At 39.7% G+C, this 21,074-nt stretch overlaps 1 protein-coding gene across 1 annotated transcript in view; it reads left to right on the top strand.

The window, feature by feature from the left end:
• Positions 1-16,579, top strand: part of CACUL1 (CDK2 associated cullin domain 1) — a 41,204-nt gene extending 24,625 nt beyond the window's left edge. The window contains exons 6-9 of the mRNA XM_021529262.2: positions 7,915-8,004; positions 10,433-10,571; positions 12,651-12,694; positions 13,149-16,579. Coding sequence (XP_021384937.2) covers positions 7,915-8,004; positions 10,433-10,571; positions 12,651-12,694; positions 13,149-13,189 — 314 coding nt within the window. The 3' untranslated portion in view covers positions 13,190-16,579. The remainder of the gene's footprint in view (positions 1-7,914; positions 8,005-10,432; positions 10,572-12,650; positions 12,695-13,148) is intronic.
• The last annotated feature ends 4,495 nt before the right edge of the window (positions 16,580-21,074 follow it).

Genomic DNA, 21,074 nt, shown 5'->3' with positions numbered 1-21,074 from the left:
TTACCGGTATGAAACCTGTTAAGATGATTGCTGCAACAAGATTATGGAAAATTTGGCTGATAATTGCCTTAAAATGTTTGCATTTTTCAAGCAAAGAATTTTTTTCTGGTGGCAAAGCAAAGGTATAAACCTCTGACAAAGGTGATGTCAGATGTGTTGTTGCTAAGTAATTAACTTTCTGTAGCGATAACAGCAGAATCAAATAGAAATTGCAGATGAACTGTTGGAAGGAAAAGACCCGTGGTGTTGTGTGTGTGTGTAATCAGAAATACTTTTCCCCAGCTCTGTTAATTGCAGTAGTAAAATGAAAAAATATAAAAGAAAAATAAATGTAAGCTGTCTGTCTTGCTGTATATGAAATCTTTTTTTTTTAATGAGCAAGAGGTTAATTTCTTTGGGTTCATTTCAGTCTGACCACCAGTTTATTAAAGCTAAGTTATTTGGGTTTTATCTCCTTAGTAAGATGATAAATACTGACAGGCATGAACACTTAGTTGTGATCTGATTTAATTAAATCTTGGATAAGAGGATCTATAAATTGAATTAAAGTATGCCTAAATAAAATTTTAAATTTGCTAACAGGTTCTTGGGAGATAATTGAAGATACATAGCACATGATGTAGTACTGCAGATGTGCTGAAAAACTTCTAGTATTGTATTTTTTTCTGCCTTTCTCAGCTGTTTTTTCTAGCTTCCTGAAATTCAAACCAAAATAGATGAGTAGTACCCTCCTTTTTGGAAAGGGCTCTGTGAAAATAGAATGCAATTCAGTGTTTGTTACTTTGCTTTCCAATGTCAGTGTGTGGTGCACTTTGCTGATATTTGATACAGATTTGGTTCAGCAAAAAAATGTTTCTCTGTTGGGAGGGGAAAAAAGTACAGATATGAATGGGGATACTTTGGAAATTTAAGTAAAGCAAGTTGTGATTGGTATGGAGAAATGGAATCCTGAGGTTGCTTTTGAAAGAAATGCTGCAACTGCCACTTCAGTGAGAGGAAGCATGCCTTCCCTCCATTTGAAAATAAAATCAAATTACAAAATTGGTTTAATCCATTTGTGATCTAGACTTAGAGGGTCAGAGTAACATCTGCTCTCTCTCCTGAAATTTGTTGCTATGTTTGTACAAAGTGGGTTTTGTTTATATACCTTGTCATTCTCTCAGAGCCTGGAAGCTGGCATTTCTATTTGAAGCTGTGTTCAGGAAGGACTGTAAGTACATTTCAGGTTCATTTCATTCGTGAAAAAATTCCTGCTCCACTTCAGAAAGAGAGGGGGAGAAGCCAGAAGAGCAGAAAGAGAGGGGGAGAAGCCAGAAGAGCAGTGCAGCCCTGATCTCGTCCTTGGTGTTTGACCTGGCTCAGGCTCCCCCAGGCTGAGTCCCCTCGTTCCTGTTCTGGCTGCTGGGAGGCAGGAAGGTGCAATATCCATGCCTGTCTCTGTGCTGGGAGCACTTCTCTCAGCACTTGGTTGCAAAAATTTCATTGATCAAGGTGTCAATTCATTATTACAGGGGACATACTGCCTAAGTGAACATTACTTTGGCAAATTTTTCCTGTACCAATTTGGTTCCATTTGGGGTTTGATAAATGATTATTTTTTTTGAAAGCACTTGACTATCTGGAGCACTTCTCATTAGTTAAAGTAAATACATAATAAAAACCCATAATACACAGATCCATGAACACAGCTGTTTGTGAAACACTTTTACACTCACACATTTATCAAGTCATTGCTCTTCAAATTAAAGTGGTTGCATTTAAACTAAGTGAATATAACCTGATTATTTTCTTTACAAAGCCAAAGCTGGCTCTTGCTGATAAGACTGCTGCATTCAATAGCTTGGGAGAAGTTGCTGTGTGCAGAACTGCTCAACTGAATGTAACAAGAAAAGATACAGCATCTTATTTACAGGCAGCTTCAGAAATGAGTGTGGGAGGGGGAGAAGGTGCAGATAATATCCCCATGTCACTAGGGAAAGGGGTGGTGAAGAATGTAATTTTTGTTCCTGCTACAGTCCTGCATGAGGTGACTTGTAAGCAGGAAAACTCAGAAATAGGTTTATTTTCTCCTCATGCAGCCATTGTATCTTCTGATAGTCCTGCAGTGTAATGTCCATGCCCTAGACCATGCCTTGTCTAGAAAAGTGGCAATTACTGTGTGAAAGTGAATAGCAGCTCCTGAAACTCTCTACTTCCAGTACTTGGAGTAGGTAAAATTCAATGGCAGAGTATTTGCAAGTAACTGCCACTTTTCTCCTTTTGGATATTGGCAACTTAGTGCCCAAACCAAGCTTGCTTTTGAATCTAACAAAAGAGGAAACACCATTAAGAGTATAGTGTTGTGTCTCCTTGGTGGAGAGATCACTTAGATTTAAATTACAGGAGTTTGCAAGTATTCCTATTCTCTACCTGGAAATTGAAGGAAGGAAGGTGAATGCTAAGACTGTAATCCTGCTCTGGGAAGTCGATGATGTTCCCATAGTAAAGAAAAGGCAAGAAACTTAAGCTGGTCATAGAGGTAAAAGCTGTTTTAGAGGACAGTCTTCCTCTCCTTCCTTCTCCTAATTCTCTGCTGTGGTACTTCAGCCATTTATATCTCTGTGTGTAGGGCTGTTTCTTGCCTTACATGTTCCTGTTTTGAGTTCAAGAAGTGTTTTTTACTCTTTAAAGATCAATGTGCTGGTACAGATCATTCAGTACAAGTTGGTTCCTCTCAAAAATCCATCTGCCTACACTTTTGTATGGTAGTTATTCAGCTGGGGAGTCAGGTGAACTTTATCAGAAGGAAAATAGCTTTGTGCAACACTTCTGATTTTGTTCTTGTTGGCTGGGTTAATTACAGAATTAGCCACTGGAGCCTGAGCACACAGAGTGGTTACTGTGTTTGGATTCTAAAGGCATATGGGCAGTTGCAGAATATAAGTCTTTATGTCAATGCCTGTGTGAATTCAGAGCTAAAAGCCAGTGTAAAATGCATCACGTATGTTTGCCAAATAGAAGTTTTTCTCATGGTCTCCAAGAAAAAGTTCTTTGAAAAAAGTCAGGAGGAGGGAGACCACTCACAGCCTACTTCATTATGTTTTCAGTTTCTTATTAGTTACAGAGGAAGTCTTTTCTCTGAAGATTTTTACATGTAACAGCTTTTTTCTTTCTAGTTAGGTCACTTGGATTCAGATGAGGGGAAGAGATCTTGTTGTTCCATTTTCTTTAGTTTTTTGTTGGAGGTGTATTAAAGTTCAATAGAAGGGTTGTTTATGTTGAAAAAGGTTTTTCCTTTATAAAAACATGAAAGAGCTTGCCAATGCATTGCTGCTTTCTTAAAAGTATCAGAAAAGTTAACTCAAACGTTATCAGGTCTTCAACAATGAAATTGTCGAGCTTTTTGAAAGAGCAGGTAGACATGCAATGCAAAATTCTAGAGAATGAATCTATTTGTACCTGTTAGAGGCTGGGGAATGTAGCAGGGAAGATGTTGCCTGTGCAGGGATTCTCCTGCTGCCCTGCAGTGCCTCAGTGGGGGTGTTTGTTGCTCTGCAGGCACCCAGCCCTACATATTTAGCAGCTGTGTTTTGCTGTGCTGACCTCCCAAAGCCTGCTGATGTCAGTGAAGCAAGGGATCCTCCTCATCTCTTCAGCTTTGTGCTGCTTTGACAGAATGCCTTTCATTAGTAAGTGCCATATCCAGCTTTTGTTTGTGAATACAGAACTCTGTTTGAGAGGAGCAGTGCAAAAGGCTGAGAGAAGGACTGTGAGTGATGCCAGGTTCTACAGCTACCACAGAGACCACAGGGTTTGTTTTGATGTGTGCTGTGTTTTTTATTCACTCCCCTTGCCTCACCCTTTGGCACAGATAGACAAGAAAAAGATGGATTGAATTGACATTCACCCTGTTTGTGGTGGCATTTCTTCCCTCCCCCTCAATTTTGACACCTGTCTCAAACAATCTGCACATGAGAAAAACAACCTGTTATTGCCTTGATGCACAAACTGCAGAGAAAACACCTGACAAGGAGAGAAAACACACTCAAGGTGTCTCAGCTTCTTGAAGAGAGCCTTGCCCCCAGCCTTTCTGTATGCTGCTGACATTGAAGAAGTTCTTTGTGCTTCACATTTAATGACTGTTCCATAAGGAAAATGATCTTATTCTTGTATGACTGTCCTGAGTTGGTTTTGACAGCAGTGCCTGGAGCATCATAATAGGTTTGGTGCAGCAGAACCACAGGCTTTTATCTAAAAGGTTTGGGCCCTGTAGGAAGAGCTGAGAGTTTCATTGCATGGATTAGGCTCTGTCTGCATCAATAAACAGGGTGGTGTAAAGGGAGTAGAATATGAAACTCCTCCCTATTGGTGTTGAGGACACAATGCTGACCTTTCCCTGCTTTTGGAGAGTTTTATTTCCTCCTTGTTCGTGTCTGCTCCTTTGGACAGAGTGCCAGGGAGTAGCAGTTTGAGCACATCTGGTTTAATCTTGCCCAAAAGGAATTTAAGTAATATGCTCCAAGACAGCTCAGTCATACCAGCCAAGGAGCAGCAGTGTGGGGATGATTAGTGAATTTCAAAATCACATTTCTAATCTGAACTAAAGCTTTAATATAGCAACTGCCCTCAGGAGTTCAAAATCATTATTCTTTTTGGTTTGGGATTCTGTGATGGCAGAAGTGATGTGTTTTAAAAATGTCTTTTTTGATTACTGAGACCCTTTCCTTCTGCAATATATTGGATGTTACTCAGCCTCTAGACACTGCTTTGCTTTGTCCTAAAACTCTGAAAAGTTAGATTGAGAAAAAAATCTGCACAACTCTCTCTACTCTGCCATGTTCATAAACTGTATTTCTTGGTTTTAAGTTTGAGACAGAGAAAAGGGAGTTTTCTTTAAAAAATAAATAATAAAAAAGGCAGAATTACTGGCCTGTGGAGTGGCTCTGTCCTTAGAATTAGCATATGTGTCAGATTAGGTAAAATGAAATGAGGTTTCTTCCTCAGGACCTTAAAAATGAATAAAGGTAATGGAAGACTAGGAGAAAGTGCCAATTAATACCTGTGGGTTTGTGCCAGACTAAACCAGGGTGATTTCTGTTAGAATTCCTCTGAAACTAAAAGTTAATTTACTCTTTTCCCCAGCTATAAAATTGTTGAGGTCCCATCTTCTGGCAGTAATTGATTTGGGGGCAAGAGGGTTTTGTAGCATAAAAAGTCCTCTTTTTGAGATGTAGAGAAGGGATTCAATTATTCTAAAATTCTTCATTAAAAATAATTTTAGAAGAATTTTATGCACCTACAGGACTGTGAATTTCAGTATTTAATTTTTAACTTACTTTATGTTGGCAAATAGTTTAATCACTTCAAGTTTCCAATTCTAACTAGATTCTAAACAATGTTTTCCTTCCTCTCCTTCCTTCTTTGCTTCCAAATATTGATAGACACAGCTAACTGATAGTGAAAACCAACTGCAGTATTGTTCCACTTCTTTTCCAGCCTATGGGGAGTGTGCTGGGATGCTGCTATTGCAGGAAAGTCGAACATTCCTTCAAAACTCTTGTCACATTAATGTCACCCTTTTCTTAGACCTCAGCAAACACCTTTACACTCTGCAGGACTAACTAAGAGCTGTTGTAGCAGTTAATGTTTCATACCCTCTTGTGTTCAAGAATATTTCAAAGCATTTTGTATCTTTCTGCATTTAATACTTTTCATCATGGGAACCCACACTTTTCTTCTTTGATTCTGCCAGGAGTTGTTTTCCAGACTCTTTCCAGGTTAATTAACTGGTTTACATGTTAGTTGCTTAGTCTGTAGAATGTGGTATTAATTTGTGAGCACTGTGGAGGTGGTCAGATGGTATGATGGTGCCATTACCACACTCATTCAGCTGAGGTTCAGTTTTATTTTGCCTTTCCTTCCTCTATCTTTGTAAATGCTGCAGGTGCCATTCTGGGAACGGGTAGAAGGAGTCTGTGCAACTTCTGTGTTGTGGACTCTGACTAATTATTCTAATAAAACAAGAGTCAAAGCCTTGGTATTTGTTAGTCTTTTGTAAGATTGTAAAATAACAACAACAACAACGTCTAGCAGAGCCAGAAATGCACAAATTTCTTAAGTGAGCCTCTCGAGAAGTAATACAGGGTTGAATTAATGTCTCAGTTTGTTTCATTGCAAACTGAAGATGAATTCATGTGCAAAGAAGTTTTGTATCTTAGTTTACAATTTTGTCTTTAAATTTACATTGACATCTTTTGGTTCTATCGATGAGGAGTCTTGTTTGTTCTTATGGAAATCATTCTGAAAACACAAGTCCTACAGCAGTGCTATTCATTTTTCGAGGCTTGAGGTCCAGCTTTTGGCCAAGCTGAGTTAGTTCATACTGTATGGCTTATTGAACAGGATATTCTTTAATTTTCTCTGTTGAGAATCAGAAAATACATGCCATTACTTTGTTATCTTGTTGAACATAATACTGTCATGCTTGTATTTATTGACTGTAAATCAGGAGTGAGTGATTTAAATCTGCATTTTAGCAGGTGATGTGTGCATTTGCAGAAAGCAGGATAAGAAATGTTAATTTCTGAAGCTGCAATCAAGTAATAAATATTTTTTGTTTTAAATAATTTGTTTTGCATAATTTAATATCTACATGTGAAGAACAAATTCACAGTTCTTTGGATACTTTGCAAATCTATTGGTGATGCTTAGGCTGAAGTGGCTGCAGTCTAATTAAAGATATAAATATTTATATGTGCACGCACATTGTTTAGATTGTGCATTACTGTCACATTATAAAGCACTATGCCCATTTTAATTCTATCATTTCCAACTCTCTTGGCTGCCAAGAGGCTCTTTGACAAACCTTTAGGAAAGGGGCTGTAAATATGTCATTACAGAACAAATCACAGGCTCTTCTACCCTCAAGGCTTCTGCTGAAATGAGCAAGCACTTCTAACATGGCTCTTTGTAAAACAAATTCATCTATAACACTTAAATATAACAACTTTGATTACTTGAAGGTTAAAAAAATTACTTTGTTTTCATTTCCCTATGACGTGAGCCACTTAAAAAAAATGTGCTACTGAAGATTTTTCTTTCTATTTAAGTGTTCTAGTGGCAGATGCTGAAGCCAGAACTGGAGATGCTCTGAAGATTAAAAAGCAGAGCTTCTCCAATGTAAGCCCTAGAGACTTGTCCCTTGGGTAGAATTGTAGGAGTCATTTCTCCTCCTGTGGTGGGCACAGAAAGGTGCTCAACTGCTTGGCAGAGAAATAAAAATCAAGATATAGCCATTGGTTTACACTTTCTTAATTTCCTTCTTTTGTGTGTGTGTGTTTTTGTAATTCAGATGTATGTACAAAGCTCATATAAATATGAATAAGGATAAAAACCTGTACATCACAACATAAACAGTAAATGTGCTATTGGCAGGCTTTCCCTCAAGAGGAAGGTGCAATTATTAACTTGTGTTTAAAAGAACAACTTTCCTTCTTGGATGGTTACAATTTTTGCACTACAAGTGCATAGACTTTGAATCCATCTTAGTTTTGTGTGCCAGATTCTAAGTGCTGTAAAGTGAGGATCTGTGCATCTTCAAGTGTTTGACACACTTGGTATGAATTTGCTTCAGTTCTGGTCTGAATAAAGTCATCTCCTGCTTGGTTTTGCTGAATCTCTGCTACCTCCAATGAATGAAAAAGAAATTATTGCACATTTTCACTATACATAATTGGAGCAGAATATTTCTATCTAAAGGTGGTGTTTTATTACTCTTGAGAATAAGATGAGATCAGATATGTGGCTGTTTTCATTGTGAGGACATCAGGTGCCGAAAAAAGCACAATTACTGTATTTTTTTAATTTAAAAAAATATGTGTAAGAGCCTGTATTTCTTGGTTGGAAAAGTTGCTGATTGTGTTAATTTTGTTTTAGCTTTACTTTTGGAAGCTCAGTCAACGCCGTTTCAAATAACTCCTTCAACCATGGCAAATATTGTGAAAGGCCTGTATACACTACGACCAGGTAAAAAGGAAAAATGTTTGTACTGATCTCATCCTGTGATTGTCATTTCTTTGCCAAAATCTGTCTGCTCTCTAACTAATGCACAGTTAACAGTCAGAATTTGTTGTGTTTGTGCATCATAATGCTCAGTTCCACCCTGTTTCTTGTTGCCTATCTGTCACCTGGGCAAAGTACCATGTGAATATCAAATACTTTAAAAAAAAAAAGGCAACCCAGCCCTCTGTTTTGGAGACAAAGGGAAGATCTATTCCATCTCTGTGGAAATAAGGAGAGAAGGATGTTAATGGGTCAGTCAAGGTGGAAATTTAGAAGTATTGAAATGATGAAAATTGTATTGAGAGTCACTCTTCAAACAATCAGATGTTTGGCAGGAGGTGAATGATTGACTGTTTCTTTTATTAAGCCATTTCTTTGTCAGTATTATTTCATGGAAGAGCTTAATTTGACTTGTGAATACATTGTGATATTTTATGCTACAACAATTATATTGAAAGGAAAATGGTATTGCAGATTTTAATCAATTTTGTATAAGGATCTTCCAAGTTTTGGAGAACTGAGGAGGGCCTTACTCTGTATTTGAGAAGTTATTATAAACAGGAAGTGTTCACAATATCCATAAATAAATGGTACCTGTTTCCCTTCTTTTTACAGTACTGACAGTTTCTTACTGTGCGTGCCTGAGAGAATTGTTCCTCAGTTTCAGTCTATTTTTGCAGTCCCCATTTATGGAAATAGAAATGAGAATGGGAATCCTTTACAAAAAGCTTTAGTGCAATATTTAGCATGTGTACAAACCAGGAATATAGTGGACTCTGCATGTACAAAATGCACTTTCTGTAAGCAAAGTTTATTTTTACATCAGCAAAATGAACATTCTTCCATCAGTTTTAAGGCAATGCTAATTTCAAATTTAAAGTTTTAAAAAGTGTTCAGGACCGAAGATAGGAGGGGTGTATACGTAAATATAAAAGTATTACTCTTTAGAAAACAATTCAGCATGGTTTTTCTTTGACCACACTTGATGTTGTAGGTGATGGACTTGTCATTTCACAGTTTTCCATTTCAGATGGTCCCTGTCTTGCTGTCCACAGCACAGCAGGCACTGCTTTGGGTTGGTACCATGGGACTAACCAGATTTTGAGTAGTTGAAGAACCCAGGGTAGACCTCTTGGTGTAAAAGGCTGTTCTTTGGTGATCCTAGTTGTTGGGGATGAATTCTGAATGAGTCAGAGCAAGGGTTGCTCTGAGACAGTGCTGCTCACTTTCCCTGATGGATTGCTCCACTGGATGTATGGTGGGAGTGGGGAGGGGGAGCAGAAAGTGGGGCCAGGGGAAGGTCTGTGGGATTAGAGCAGCCTGTGGGTGTCTGCAGTGCCATGGCTGGCAGCCAGGGGCTTCCCCTTATCCTCTTCCTTTGTTTCCTCTTCAGGCTGGAAGTTCCCAACAGCTGTGGTACTTCCAAATGTTGCCAGAGAAAATTCTCTTTTAATGCTAGCTCAGTACTGGGGCCAGTCCTTTTTAAAGCCTGTATCAGTGCTCTGGGTGAGGGCATTGAGTGCTCCCTCAGTTGGTTTGCAGGACTATAGGAATTCCATAAAAACATGTGATGTTCCTCAGCAAATTTAAAAATGTCCCTTTTTTCTAAGTAAAGATCAAATTTCAGGAAACTCCTACAGCCTGTGGAAAGTCTGGCTGCAGAAATAGTTGAAGGCTATTTATTTTTCTCAGAACTTCCTATACAGTTGCTGTAAACCCAATTTTCATCCCTTTCTTAGTCTTAAAGCAGCTTCAAGGTCAATTGTCTTGCTCCTGTAAAAGAGTGTTCAGTATAGTGAAATTAAATCACATTTCTGTCCTGAAGCTGGACTAGTACAGCTTAGACTTACATTATGAACATTAAAATAGTGTTTGTCTAACCTTTGGAAGATCAGTGAGAGAAATGCATTAATTCCTTTGAAATGAGGATGGAGGAGTAGGGTTGTATGATAATACTATTGTGCTTTTTAGAAGAAAGGCCCAGGGCAGAGAAGGGTACATTTTGGGGATAGATTTCCTGGAGTACAGTGTTACAATCATTATCTAATTATCCAAGTGACTTTGCTGATCTTCAGTTGCCTGTCCTTAAGAATGGCCAGGGACTCAGCAGGTCCTGTGAGATGCAGCAAGAACTGAATTTCAATTTGATGATGAGGTTGAGAAAAATAGTAATTCTTCTATCTACATGTAAACATCTGACTTCAACAGCATCATTGTTTGTTCTGCTTTAAGGCATGGTTTCTGTGGATTTTGGGGTTTTTCTTTTTCCTTTTTTTTTTTTTTATTCAAGATCCTAATATGTATTCAAAATAAAGTTACATTTGTCAAACAGTAAAAGTGTCACAAAATACCTGGTCCATGTATTTTGTTATTGCTTTCTCTCTTCTTACAGAATGGGTACAGATGGCACCAGCTTTATTTTCTAAATTCATCCCAAATATTCTACCCCCTGCTGTGGAATCTGAGCTTCAGGAATATGCTGCTCAAGACCAGAAACTTCAAAGAGAGCTTATTCAGAATGGATTTACTAGGTAAGAATTATTAATCTTTAATAGTGATTGTGCAAGACAGTGATGAAATGATAAAAATGGATGCACCTAAAAATACTGAAGAAATAATTTAAGAGATAGTGCAGAACCTTCACAATTCCGTAGCTGAAATATAGCCTTATTTTCAATGTTTTTTGAGCACTAACAGCCCTGCAGATGGTACCTGAAAAGCAGATGATTGTAAGGCTTAACATTTTTTGATCAGGTTGCTTGCAGTTCATGCATCTCTTGGTTTTGATTGTGCTTCTACTGCATGATCATGCTTTTGTTTTAGTTCAACCTTTACCTTGGCTGTTTATTTTCTATAAGCTCTCTTTTAGTTGTGGTGCTTCTGAAAATGTCAGTTTTCTCTTCACTCCACTTTCACAGTTATTTATACAGGCAAGGTTTATTTTAAATAGACATTTCCTATCTGAGTATTGAATTGGGGAGGGGAAAAAGGGAGAGGAGCAAATAGTAAAAGACACAGCAGAAAATGTTCATACTGTAAATTGTTCCCTCTGGGCAGTGCCTTTTGCACTATGCTGTTCTATTTTTCTGCCCAAACAAAGGCCACCACTTTTCACCATTTCTGCAGTACTCTCAAAATACAAGATCAGGCTGGGGAAGCCTCGTGCTCTACTCCCAAGAGGTTCATTTCTTCATAAGGAGAAAACATCTTCATTTTTCCTGTTACCTGTGCAATGCTGAGAATCTGGCTTTCTAGTTTGAGCACCCACTAGATGTGGGTATGTTTAGTGTTAGGTGTATTTCTGGATTTCATACCTCATGGTTTTCCTCAAAGGACATCTCTCTCTTCAGAGCTTGGTAAATTATTGAGCTGCAGAGCTGTACCATTGACCCAAATGCAAATGATGTGGTGCAAACCTTGTAAAGGCTGTTGAGGAAAAGAATTTTTTGAGAGATAAGCATAAAAATAAAACCATAAGACCCTGGGCTGAGAAAAGCAGTGCATTTGGCCCAAGAAATACAAGCGTGAGACTTTGTAACTGAGTAGGCATATAATGCTGACAAAAGAATGTAATGTACAGAACAAAACAGAAAAGGGAACAATTTGTTATTGTCAAACTTTCAATCTTACGAATTCTGTAGGTGGCTGATAATAGTTCTGCTTATAAGTGCATTTCACCAGTTTCACACTGCTTAGAGAACTAAACATGATATTTCAACTACTAACAGTCTATATCCACAAAACTGACTGGTTTGAAAAATGTTTTTCTTTAGTTACCTGAAAATGAGGGACTTGGCTGTGAAGTTCTTTGGCTGGTTCTGTAAGGATGAGAGACTGTATGAAAAGCTTGAAGGGTAGTCAGGGACACTGACCCACTGCAAGGCAAAATGCATTTCAGAAAACAGGTGGTTTTGTGGGTATAGACTGTTAGTACTTGAAATGTCACGTTTAGTTCTCTATGTGGAATGAAATGCACTCGTAAGCATAACTATTATCATCCACCTCCAGAATTAGTAAGATTGAAAGCAATAACCATGAGGAACACAGCACAGTGAGGTGTGTTCAGCAGCAGTAATTGCACATCAGCTTCTAGTTAAAGAACAACAGCTTATCAACACCATTAAGTGCTAAAGTCTTCCACTTAAAGAGCAAGTGTTGTCAGCTCAGACTTGATTAGAGTCTGTAAGATTCAGAAGCATCTTTTCAGATTGACAGATACAGAGTTTTTTCAAATAGTTCTATAAAGTTTGGTTGAGGAGTTCAAACTGAGGAAAATAATTTTATGCATGTTTTAAGCTCCAGCTTTTCCCTCATCTTCATTTTATAAAAAATTATCCTGTGAGATCAAGCCTACTGTCTGTAGCAAAAGGATGAGCTAATTAAATCTTACACTTTCAGTAAATTCAGATTCCTGCAGTAGTCAGTAGTAGTATTGTTGCTATGTTTGCTTTTTTTCTTTCCCTAAATCTCTAGAAGCTACTGATTGTGCTAAGGTTGTTTTGAAGCTCACAGGATGGTTGGGTTGGTAGGGAGCTTTGAAGGTCGAGAGGAGCAGGGACATCTTTAATTGAGGTTATCCCAAAAACACCTTTCTTTGCCTTCTCCTGCAGAGGTGACCAGTCACGCAAGAGAGCTGGAGAAGAGTTAACTTACAGTAAGTACAGATCCAGCCCTGCCCTCCCAGCTTGGGCAGACAGGTCCTGGTGGAATTTGGATTCTCAGGGTGTGGAGGTGTCAGAGGCTGTATCTCCCCATGGAACAGCTGTCTGCAATGTCACCTTTGCCATGCCAAGAAATGATACAAACTGCTTGGACATGGAGCCGTTGGGGAGTGGTATCTGTTCTGGTACTGTTGTTAACTTCTGCTCATTTTATGGCCCTCTTGCCATCAATTGTCCTCATGTGCTTTCAGCTGAGTATGTTCACTTTATTCCCTACCATAAAATGTCAGTTTTATGATGAACTCTTATTGTAGGCTGAAGTGACTGAATGGACATTTATGTGTGAATGTGTTGCAGACACTGCTGTGTTTTGGGGGAAGGGTGGCAAGGGGGCGTGATGTAAAGGTTTAACGTGAGAGAATTTCTCAACTTTTTCTTTAATTTCAGATGGCTCATCAGCTTGTGCAAGCTCCAGGGGATACAGATAGTGAATCTACTGGATCAGCTTCTATTCCTAGCCAGAACAGACACTGGAGGAGCACAGGTGATATCTGGAGCCTCCTTTGGCAACTGCTGATACTCAAGCTCTGACACAAACTATGCTTCAAAGAAGAGTTTTGGACTTTCTTCTTTATATATTAAAATGTCAGTTGCTGCTACAGTTGGAATGACTTTGAAAGACAAATTCCTTGGTCTGGTCTATCAACAAGCTTTTCTTCTGTGACCTTTGTGAGGAATGCACCTTGAAAAACAATTCTTTCAAAGTGGGAATAGGCAGCCAAAATCAGCAGCTTCCAAAAGCATTAGAATGGAAGAATCCTTTTTGCACTCTTTTCTTAATATTAAGGACATTCTTAAAGCTAGTTAACATGTCAGTGTATTAGATTTTAAACTTCAAGTTATTTTCTGGAGCTTCTACTTAATAAGAATAAAATTTCATTATTTTGCAGTATTTGTTTGTTAGTTTAAAACCTGTCACCTTTCAAGAGTTGGTCCCATATAAATGTATCTTCTGTCAGGGAGTTTTGAATTCTGGATTTTTCTTTAATCTCTTTTTTTGTTACTTGGTATTTTGAAATCTCTTTTCCTATGTGTTTGTACTCTGTGCCTTCAGCTTGTGCACTTTGCGACTTTATAGACCATATTTTGTTACTGCAAAATGTGTTCTTGAGGAAAAACTTGATGTGAACAAACATGCTGCAAAGTTGCACTTTTCTCTTGCATTAAAAGGAAGTGAAAATAAGGAGGAAGAAAAGTTGAACCTCTCACCATCACTAATAGTGACTTGGAAGATTGTCCCCAGTTATTTTTCACGTATATTAGTGTTTAATGGAGGGACCAACTCTTGTAAAATCCCCCTCACTGATATTTCATTGGCCTCAGGAGTTGGACTGAATAACCCTTGTCCCTTCCAGCTCAGACTATTCTGTGATTCCATAATTGCAGTAGATGAAGATGAGAATTCCAGACTGAACAGAATACCAGGATGTGGTTTATGTTGTGCTCTGTAAGAACATTGTGGACAAAAGTCTCCAGTCTGGTAGCTCTGCAAAGTGCATCTCCATCAGCACAAGATTTGCACTGGGCTGAGCAACGGTACCTATCCAACACCACTCTGTGGCTCCTGTGCCATTTCTCCTGCTGGGGGGATGTGCTGGAGCTGTGACAGTGGATGTAGTCAGAATCAGGGATTTCAGGAGTGGTATCAAGTGTGCATGTGCCCATCAGCCTCCTGCCTCCAGTTTTGTGTCCTGGAGATCCAGCTGAGCCCATCTCCAGGGGATCTGGGCTAGAGGCTAAGTCTGCTCATTGTGATGTGTGTTTTAATCAGCACTATGGCTAATGCAGCTCTTTCATGAGGGGAGAAACATACTTGAAAAAGCAGTTTGATTACAGGGTTTGGGGTTTTTTTTTTTCATTGCTATGGATTTATTTTTTATCACTTTTAGTTATGAAGAGAAATAGGTTGGTAATATAAAAAAAAATCTTTCTGAAGCAAAATAAAAGTTCAGTTTTGTCTGGCACACCTCTTATGCCTGCTTTAAAGAACAAGACAAAATACTGACACAACTCTTTTCATGCTTGTATGGATTCATTACAAAATGCAAGAAAAAAAAGAAAAAAATAGATGCGGCAGGGACAAAGTTTGTTTTGTATCCAGGCTTTATGTCAGAGGATTTAATCAGTGTCTCACCAGCCACTTTGGCAATGTTTGGTTGGAGGGTGGGGAGGAAAAATGAGTTTGACACTGCTGGGATTGACAGAATCAAATATGATTTTCCTGTGTCTTTCTTTGCACATTTGCAAAGCCTGTTTAATTTTGAGGAAGTGTTCCTTTTCCAAGTAAGTCCTAATGCTTCAGTGTAGAGCAATGCCAGCAATCTGAATTCATCCCCAGTAGTGTAAACCAAGCCTCTCTGAAAGGGATTTTCAGGTGCTGGTAGTGTCTGCTTCAACTTTGCTACCAGCTACTTAAGTTGGAGCAGAATTAGATAAAATCAGGGGGTTTGAAAATTTTGTTGAAGTGTGCTGTGGATAATGAAGGCTAATAAGGAACAAAAATAATTTGCCACCTTCCTGGCTTTTAAAGTTTTGGCTTTAAACAAAAATAAAACCTCTGATAATGTCCTTAGCTTTAAAAATCACTGTCTGCTGAAATGGCAATATTCTTGAGTTAAGAATAGATGCATTAACCTAATTTGGTTAAATTTGTTTACAACTTCATTACCATCCTGGTTCACACAGTACAGTAACCAAGCTCTGCCATCTCTGTCAAGTGATCACAGTTCTTCTCTGGTCTTAATGTGGTTTTACTGGTTCATGTTTGTAAATAACATGTGCTTTTGCCTCATGTCTCAGGCAAGGGTTTAACATTTCTTTTCCACTGCATCATGTTTGGGACACAAACTCCTAGAGTGACAATTCCATCAAAAGGTAAAGCATTCCTGTCAGTGTGGTCCACTGTGTATGCACTGAGTGGGGCTTGGATGCTTCTAGTCCTGTTTAGCATTGTCACCACTGCCCCCATACCTGAGGAATCTGTTTGTTAAGCACTGTATTATGTTGTAAATTTGGCATTACAATTCCTGTATGTTTTGGCATTATTTACATAATGCTGAAATGTTGTTTATCTGTTGAAGACATTATCATTGTGACTTAGCATGGAACAGAATACAGGATACTATACTAAATTATTTTGTTTCTCTGTAAACTTGCATTTTACTTACAGTCAAACTAACTCAGCCAACTTGAGCATTGGTACTGTAAAACCAGAATTACCAACAGCATGATCCTAACTGCAGTATTTAATTTAACCAAATAACTTGTGGTGAATCTCTTGCATCTGTAGCTTACTGTGTTAAGCAGTAAAGTTGGTATACAATGGGTGTCCTTTTTATGTTGCACTGGTTCTATAGCCAAGCTTGCTACATTAAAATATTTTTAGATTAATTTCATTTCTTTATTTGAGGAGTTGAAATATTTAAATTCAGCATGCTGACTAATGGTTGGCAGTTGTTGATACGTGCTTAAGATGATCTTTGGTACAAATGGTGGGGTTGGGGGTCTAACCAAGTAAGTACCCAACTCTTCTTCAGCTGCATCTCCTTCCTGCAGTTGTTGGGGAAATGTTTACAGATTAGTGCATTGAAGTTTTTGACTCCTGTCATTTGATAGAAATGTGATCAGCCAAACTCATTCCTTTTTATTTGTCCCTGACATGATTATTTACTTTCTAAAAATTATGAAAACCAAACAAAACCCCCAAGAAGTACAAAGGGCATGTTTGAGTGACTGAAAAATGTTTCTCATGTACACTGTGACAAGCCTAGTGAGAGGAGCATTCTGTAGAACTATGGAATAAAAAACAACCACTTGAATTTGACTCCTGTCATCAACCCAGCTCCAGCAGAGAGATAACAAAGAATTTTGTTTGTTTTGTTTATTTTTGTGTGTTGCCTTGACAAGCACAAGGTATCCAGAGGACATGTAGTTGAGCTCACAGGACCTTTAGGGTCAGTCGACTGCAACCATCCTGGATTTAATCTGGGATAAACAAGGATCTTTTTGGTAGCTTGCAAACTTCAGGCATGGGTAATCAAGGCAGGTGCCATTCCACTAGTTACAAGCCATGGGAATTTACTTTGTAAATTTAGCAAAGTCAGTGTGATACTGGCCCAACAAGATACTTAACAGGCCCTAGTGCCTGTTAAAAGAAAAAGGCTGGAGAATCTAAATTTCAGCCTTGTAACACTGAAACAGAGTGGCTTTGAATGGGACCAGAGTCACCTGTGAGGAGAAGTTGTCCCCTGTCTATCAGAAGGACAGAAAATCAGCATTACTGCATGAGCAAAACAGGACAAACTTGCTGACTTGGCCTCAGCTGAAAACTTGACAAAGTGCTTTGTGCTTTACTAGAGAGAGTGAAGGAAAGGATTAAACCAATGTATCTTGATCTAACTGGAATGACTTGTTAAGGGGATTCCAAAATTCCATAGGCAATGAGTACTCAGAAATCCCTTCTGGCTGTCTCTGGAATGCTCCAGATACACTTGGTTAATGTTCTTTCTGAGCTTCTGCTATCTGACCTAATTAGCACAGAACAGGACTGTTGACTTGCCTAATGATGACAACAGAATGGATTTAGTAATGGCACTTATTGCCTCATTAGTATTGTTTTCCAATTAGTGTTCATTACAAGAAGCTGTTCCAGTTTCAGCGATGACCTGGGTCAGCACTGGATTCTATTAGACAGCAGTGGATAATTTATTTGTTATTACTCACAGTTTGCACCATTTATCAGCAAACTGGATGGTTTTGTACAGAGAACAGTTCATGAATTAATGTCTCAGGATGGTTGGTAGATGCTGCCCTGTGCATGAGGTGCATTGCCAGGATGAGAGCTCCTGTTCAGTTATGGGATAGATGGGATAGGTCTGAAGGTTCTGCTGAGGTGATCCCTGGGGTGAATGTCACACTGCTGTCCTGTGGAAACATCCACTGACCATGGAGTGAATTGTACTGCCAGCAAACACCCCAAATGCCTCTACACAGTCACCATGGGGGAGGTGATGGACTGTAAAACTCACCTCTTACCTCTGCAGCTGCCTGTTCCTGTGGCAGAAGTGGCTGAGCAGTGACATTCAGCCCAGGGTTTGAAATCTAAGGATTGTCTATTCCTGACTCAAATTCCCTGTGTGGTGAATGCAAGACAAAAACTTCTCCAGCAGGTACCACCCATCAATGGATGTGCTCCTGGATTTCTGGTTTGGGTCTCAGTTACTGGCCATGGGCTGCTGGTATCTGAACCACCTCGTGGAAGGAGAACTTGGCAGACAGGACCAGTCCTACCTGTGCACGAGTAGAAGGAAAACAGGCCTGTTTGGTTCTTTTTCTTAATTACTTAATGACTCTGTATTAAGTCTTTATTGAGCAGACACCTGCTGTTCCCAGTTGCTTAGACAGCCTCAGGTTCAGGTACACAGTTTGGATGTCTGTTGGAATGGATCTGAAGCAGAATTCCATCCAAGCTGTAGAATAATAATTTCCCTTAAAATGCAGAGATGCGTCATACCTGGTGATTATCCACTTGTTTTGGAAATAATCTCATTATCCTATTTGTTCCCTCAGTTACAACTTCTGAATACTCAAGTGAAATGTGCTTGCCAGTTATGGCTCTGATCTGCTTCAGACAATGCCATAGTTACAGATATGCAGGGGAGAGACAGCCATAAAGTGCTTCCATACTTCTGTTTCCTGTTTCCCTCTGGGAATGTGACATGGAATGAAAAACTGGATCTTCAGTTTGTTCATACTCTAGCATAATTATGTTTTATTATTTCTTTATTAATAATACCCAGCATTGAATTTGCCTTTTCTTAAGAAGTGCAGTATATCAAACTAACCCTTCTTACAGCTGTTACAGTGCCAAGATGCCATTTGTGGGTAGTAGCAGCTCCTCCTTGTGAAAGCAGAATTAGGATCACATTTTCCCAGTGCCTCTCTTTGTAAGTCACTGCACTCAGATGTGTTTGGAGCTCTCAGCCCCTTGCTGAATGAAATGCAATCCTGTAGTTCTTCATAGCCAATATTCTGCACTTCCCTGGGTGATGGCGCAGGAACCTCACTCTTCATTGTTCACCTCCTTGTCAGCTTATTGTGAGCACAGCAATGAGCAGGACCCCAGTGCTGTGGGAATGTGATGCTGACCTCTCTGTTGGGAGCACAATCAGTTCCTGCTGTGTAACTTCCCAGTGGCAATTTCTTCATGTGGAAAAGCTTCTCCATTATAGGAATTGCTGGGTCTGAACTCTCACATCACAGGTGACAAAAGTTCAGGTGGAAATTTGTGGTGTCACACTCTGGCCCTGCTGATGAATTGGGGTAAAAGGAAAAAAGAACATTTTCAGCAGAGTATGTCATTGCTCTATTTAGCAAAGAGTTTCTGCAAATGTGCTGCAAACTCTTTGAACTTGGACTGACAAGTTTATAACTTGCCAGGTCCTCTTGTCAGCTTGCCAGCACAGCTGCTCATCCTGGGAGAATCTCCTGGCACCTGAAGGTGCAAACTGAGGGAAGGGGACTGAGCAGAGCAGTGCAGCAGCCCCAGTGCTTCTGGCTGAGCTCTCACATCCACACCTGCTGCTGTTTCATCCACGGGACACTTCAATGCCTCATTGTCACACTTGTTTCTCTGATTCTTACTTTAAATAAGCCACAGTCAGTGATCTGCAAATGTCAGGAATCACCTTTGAGGCACATTTGCCAAAGCCACCATGCCCTCCTGAGCTCCATCATCTCTGAGCTCTGTAAGAAATCAAAATTGTGGGTTCCTATTTCCAAATTCTGGGTGGGATGGGTTTGTGTTCAGCTGTGCAGGGGCTGGGTGTATAGTGGTCCCCAAAGCCTCATGCCTGGGCCACAGGAAGGTTTTTAATTTTAATTTCCACATGTGCTGCAGGAAGGTGTAATGGCAATGTGTGTATGGCCCAGGGCTAACCTTCAGGGATGGGAGGTGCTTTGCCTAATAAAAGGGGAAACAAAAGATTATCCTTTGCTCTGTATTTATGTAAGTGAGCAAAAATGGCTTTAAGCTGTAAGAGAGCAGGGTAGATAATAGAAATTCTTTACTCAGGTGCCCAAAGCAGCTGTGGTGCCCCTGGATCCCTGGCAGTGCCCAAGGCCAGGCTGGGCAGGGCTTGGGGCACCTGGGACAGTGGAAGGTGTCCCTGCCATGGCAGGGGTGGCACTGGATGGGTTTAAGGTCCCTTCCAACCCAAACCCAATCTGTAATTCTGTGAAAACACCACTCTCCCATGGGCTTTGGGGAAGAAAGGAGCAGAAAGCTTAATCCAGCAAAGTACAAACCATTGTCCTGGCAGAGCAGCTGGGGCTGCCCCTGGCTGGTTGAGGGCATTTTTTTTACGTTTTCCAGAGTTTAGAGCGAGGTGCTGCTAAAAGGGTTCTGGGGAGAGTGGGATTGCCCAGCCTGGCTGGAGCTGTGTGCTGGGGAGGGCAGGGTGTCACTGGACCACCACATGGTGCTTGTGCTCCTTTTAGCCATTCCCAGGCTGGGACAAACCACCCTGAAACTGATTTAGCTGCTTTGCAGCCAGCTGTTGGTTGTATATAAAGTATTTCAAGAGATCTATTAATTTTTAAAAGCATCCTGAAAGTGCAATAAATTTGAAGTTAATTCCTAGGGGAGCTAATTTAACTTTCTGCTGGTTTGCATCCTAGAGTGACTGAGTTCAAGATTGCTTTAGTCGGATGAATTCTTCTTCTGTTGAATACAAACAAATGCTTTGGCCATTATTACATTATTCTCTTTGTGGGCTACATATGCACAGGAAAAAGCCCAACATGTCTGGCTGCTTTTAATTGAACCATGTGACTGATTTTTCATCAGTCAAATTAAGGCTAATAAACTGAATTTAAAGCAAAAGAAGGATATTCATACAGAAGAAATAATTCTTCTCTTGGCTAGATAAATTTCGAACCACAGGCTTGACCCTCAATATTAATCTCTAAGAATTTTCAGTCAGAAAGAGCTAATTAAAAAAGTCCTGGGTCATGCTGGACATGTCAACTCATGAGCAGAATGGAGGGAGCACTTCACCACTTGGGAGAGCTTGTCTCTGACCACAAATTGGGACTGTGAAAAACTTGTGTGTGCCCCAATAGGCACAATTTCAGTATTTTTTTAGCTTCTGCAGCACGTTGCTGAGTTGTGTCTGAAATTTGTAACTTTTCATGTGGTTTTCACATATCATCTCTATTTCGGCTGTCCAGTGTCTTCTGACTGGATGATGCTGGACACCTTCAAATCCCCATCTTCCCCCCTAGCCCAGGGCACAGTCTGGGCTATTCTATGTG

The sequence above is a fragment of the Lonchura striata genome, chromosome 7 (assembly GCF_046129695.1).
Source record: "Lonchura striata isolate bLonStr1 chromosome 7, bLonStr1.mat, whole genome shotgun sequence".
Lineage (NCBI taxonomy): Eukaryota > Metazoa > Chordata > Aves > Passeriformes > Estrildidae > Lonchura > Lonchura striata.
Note: the sequence above shows the minus strand (reverse complement) of the source record. Positions and strands in the feature narration are given on the sequence as shown.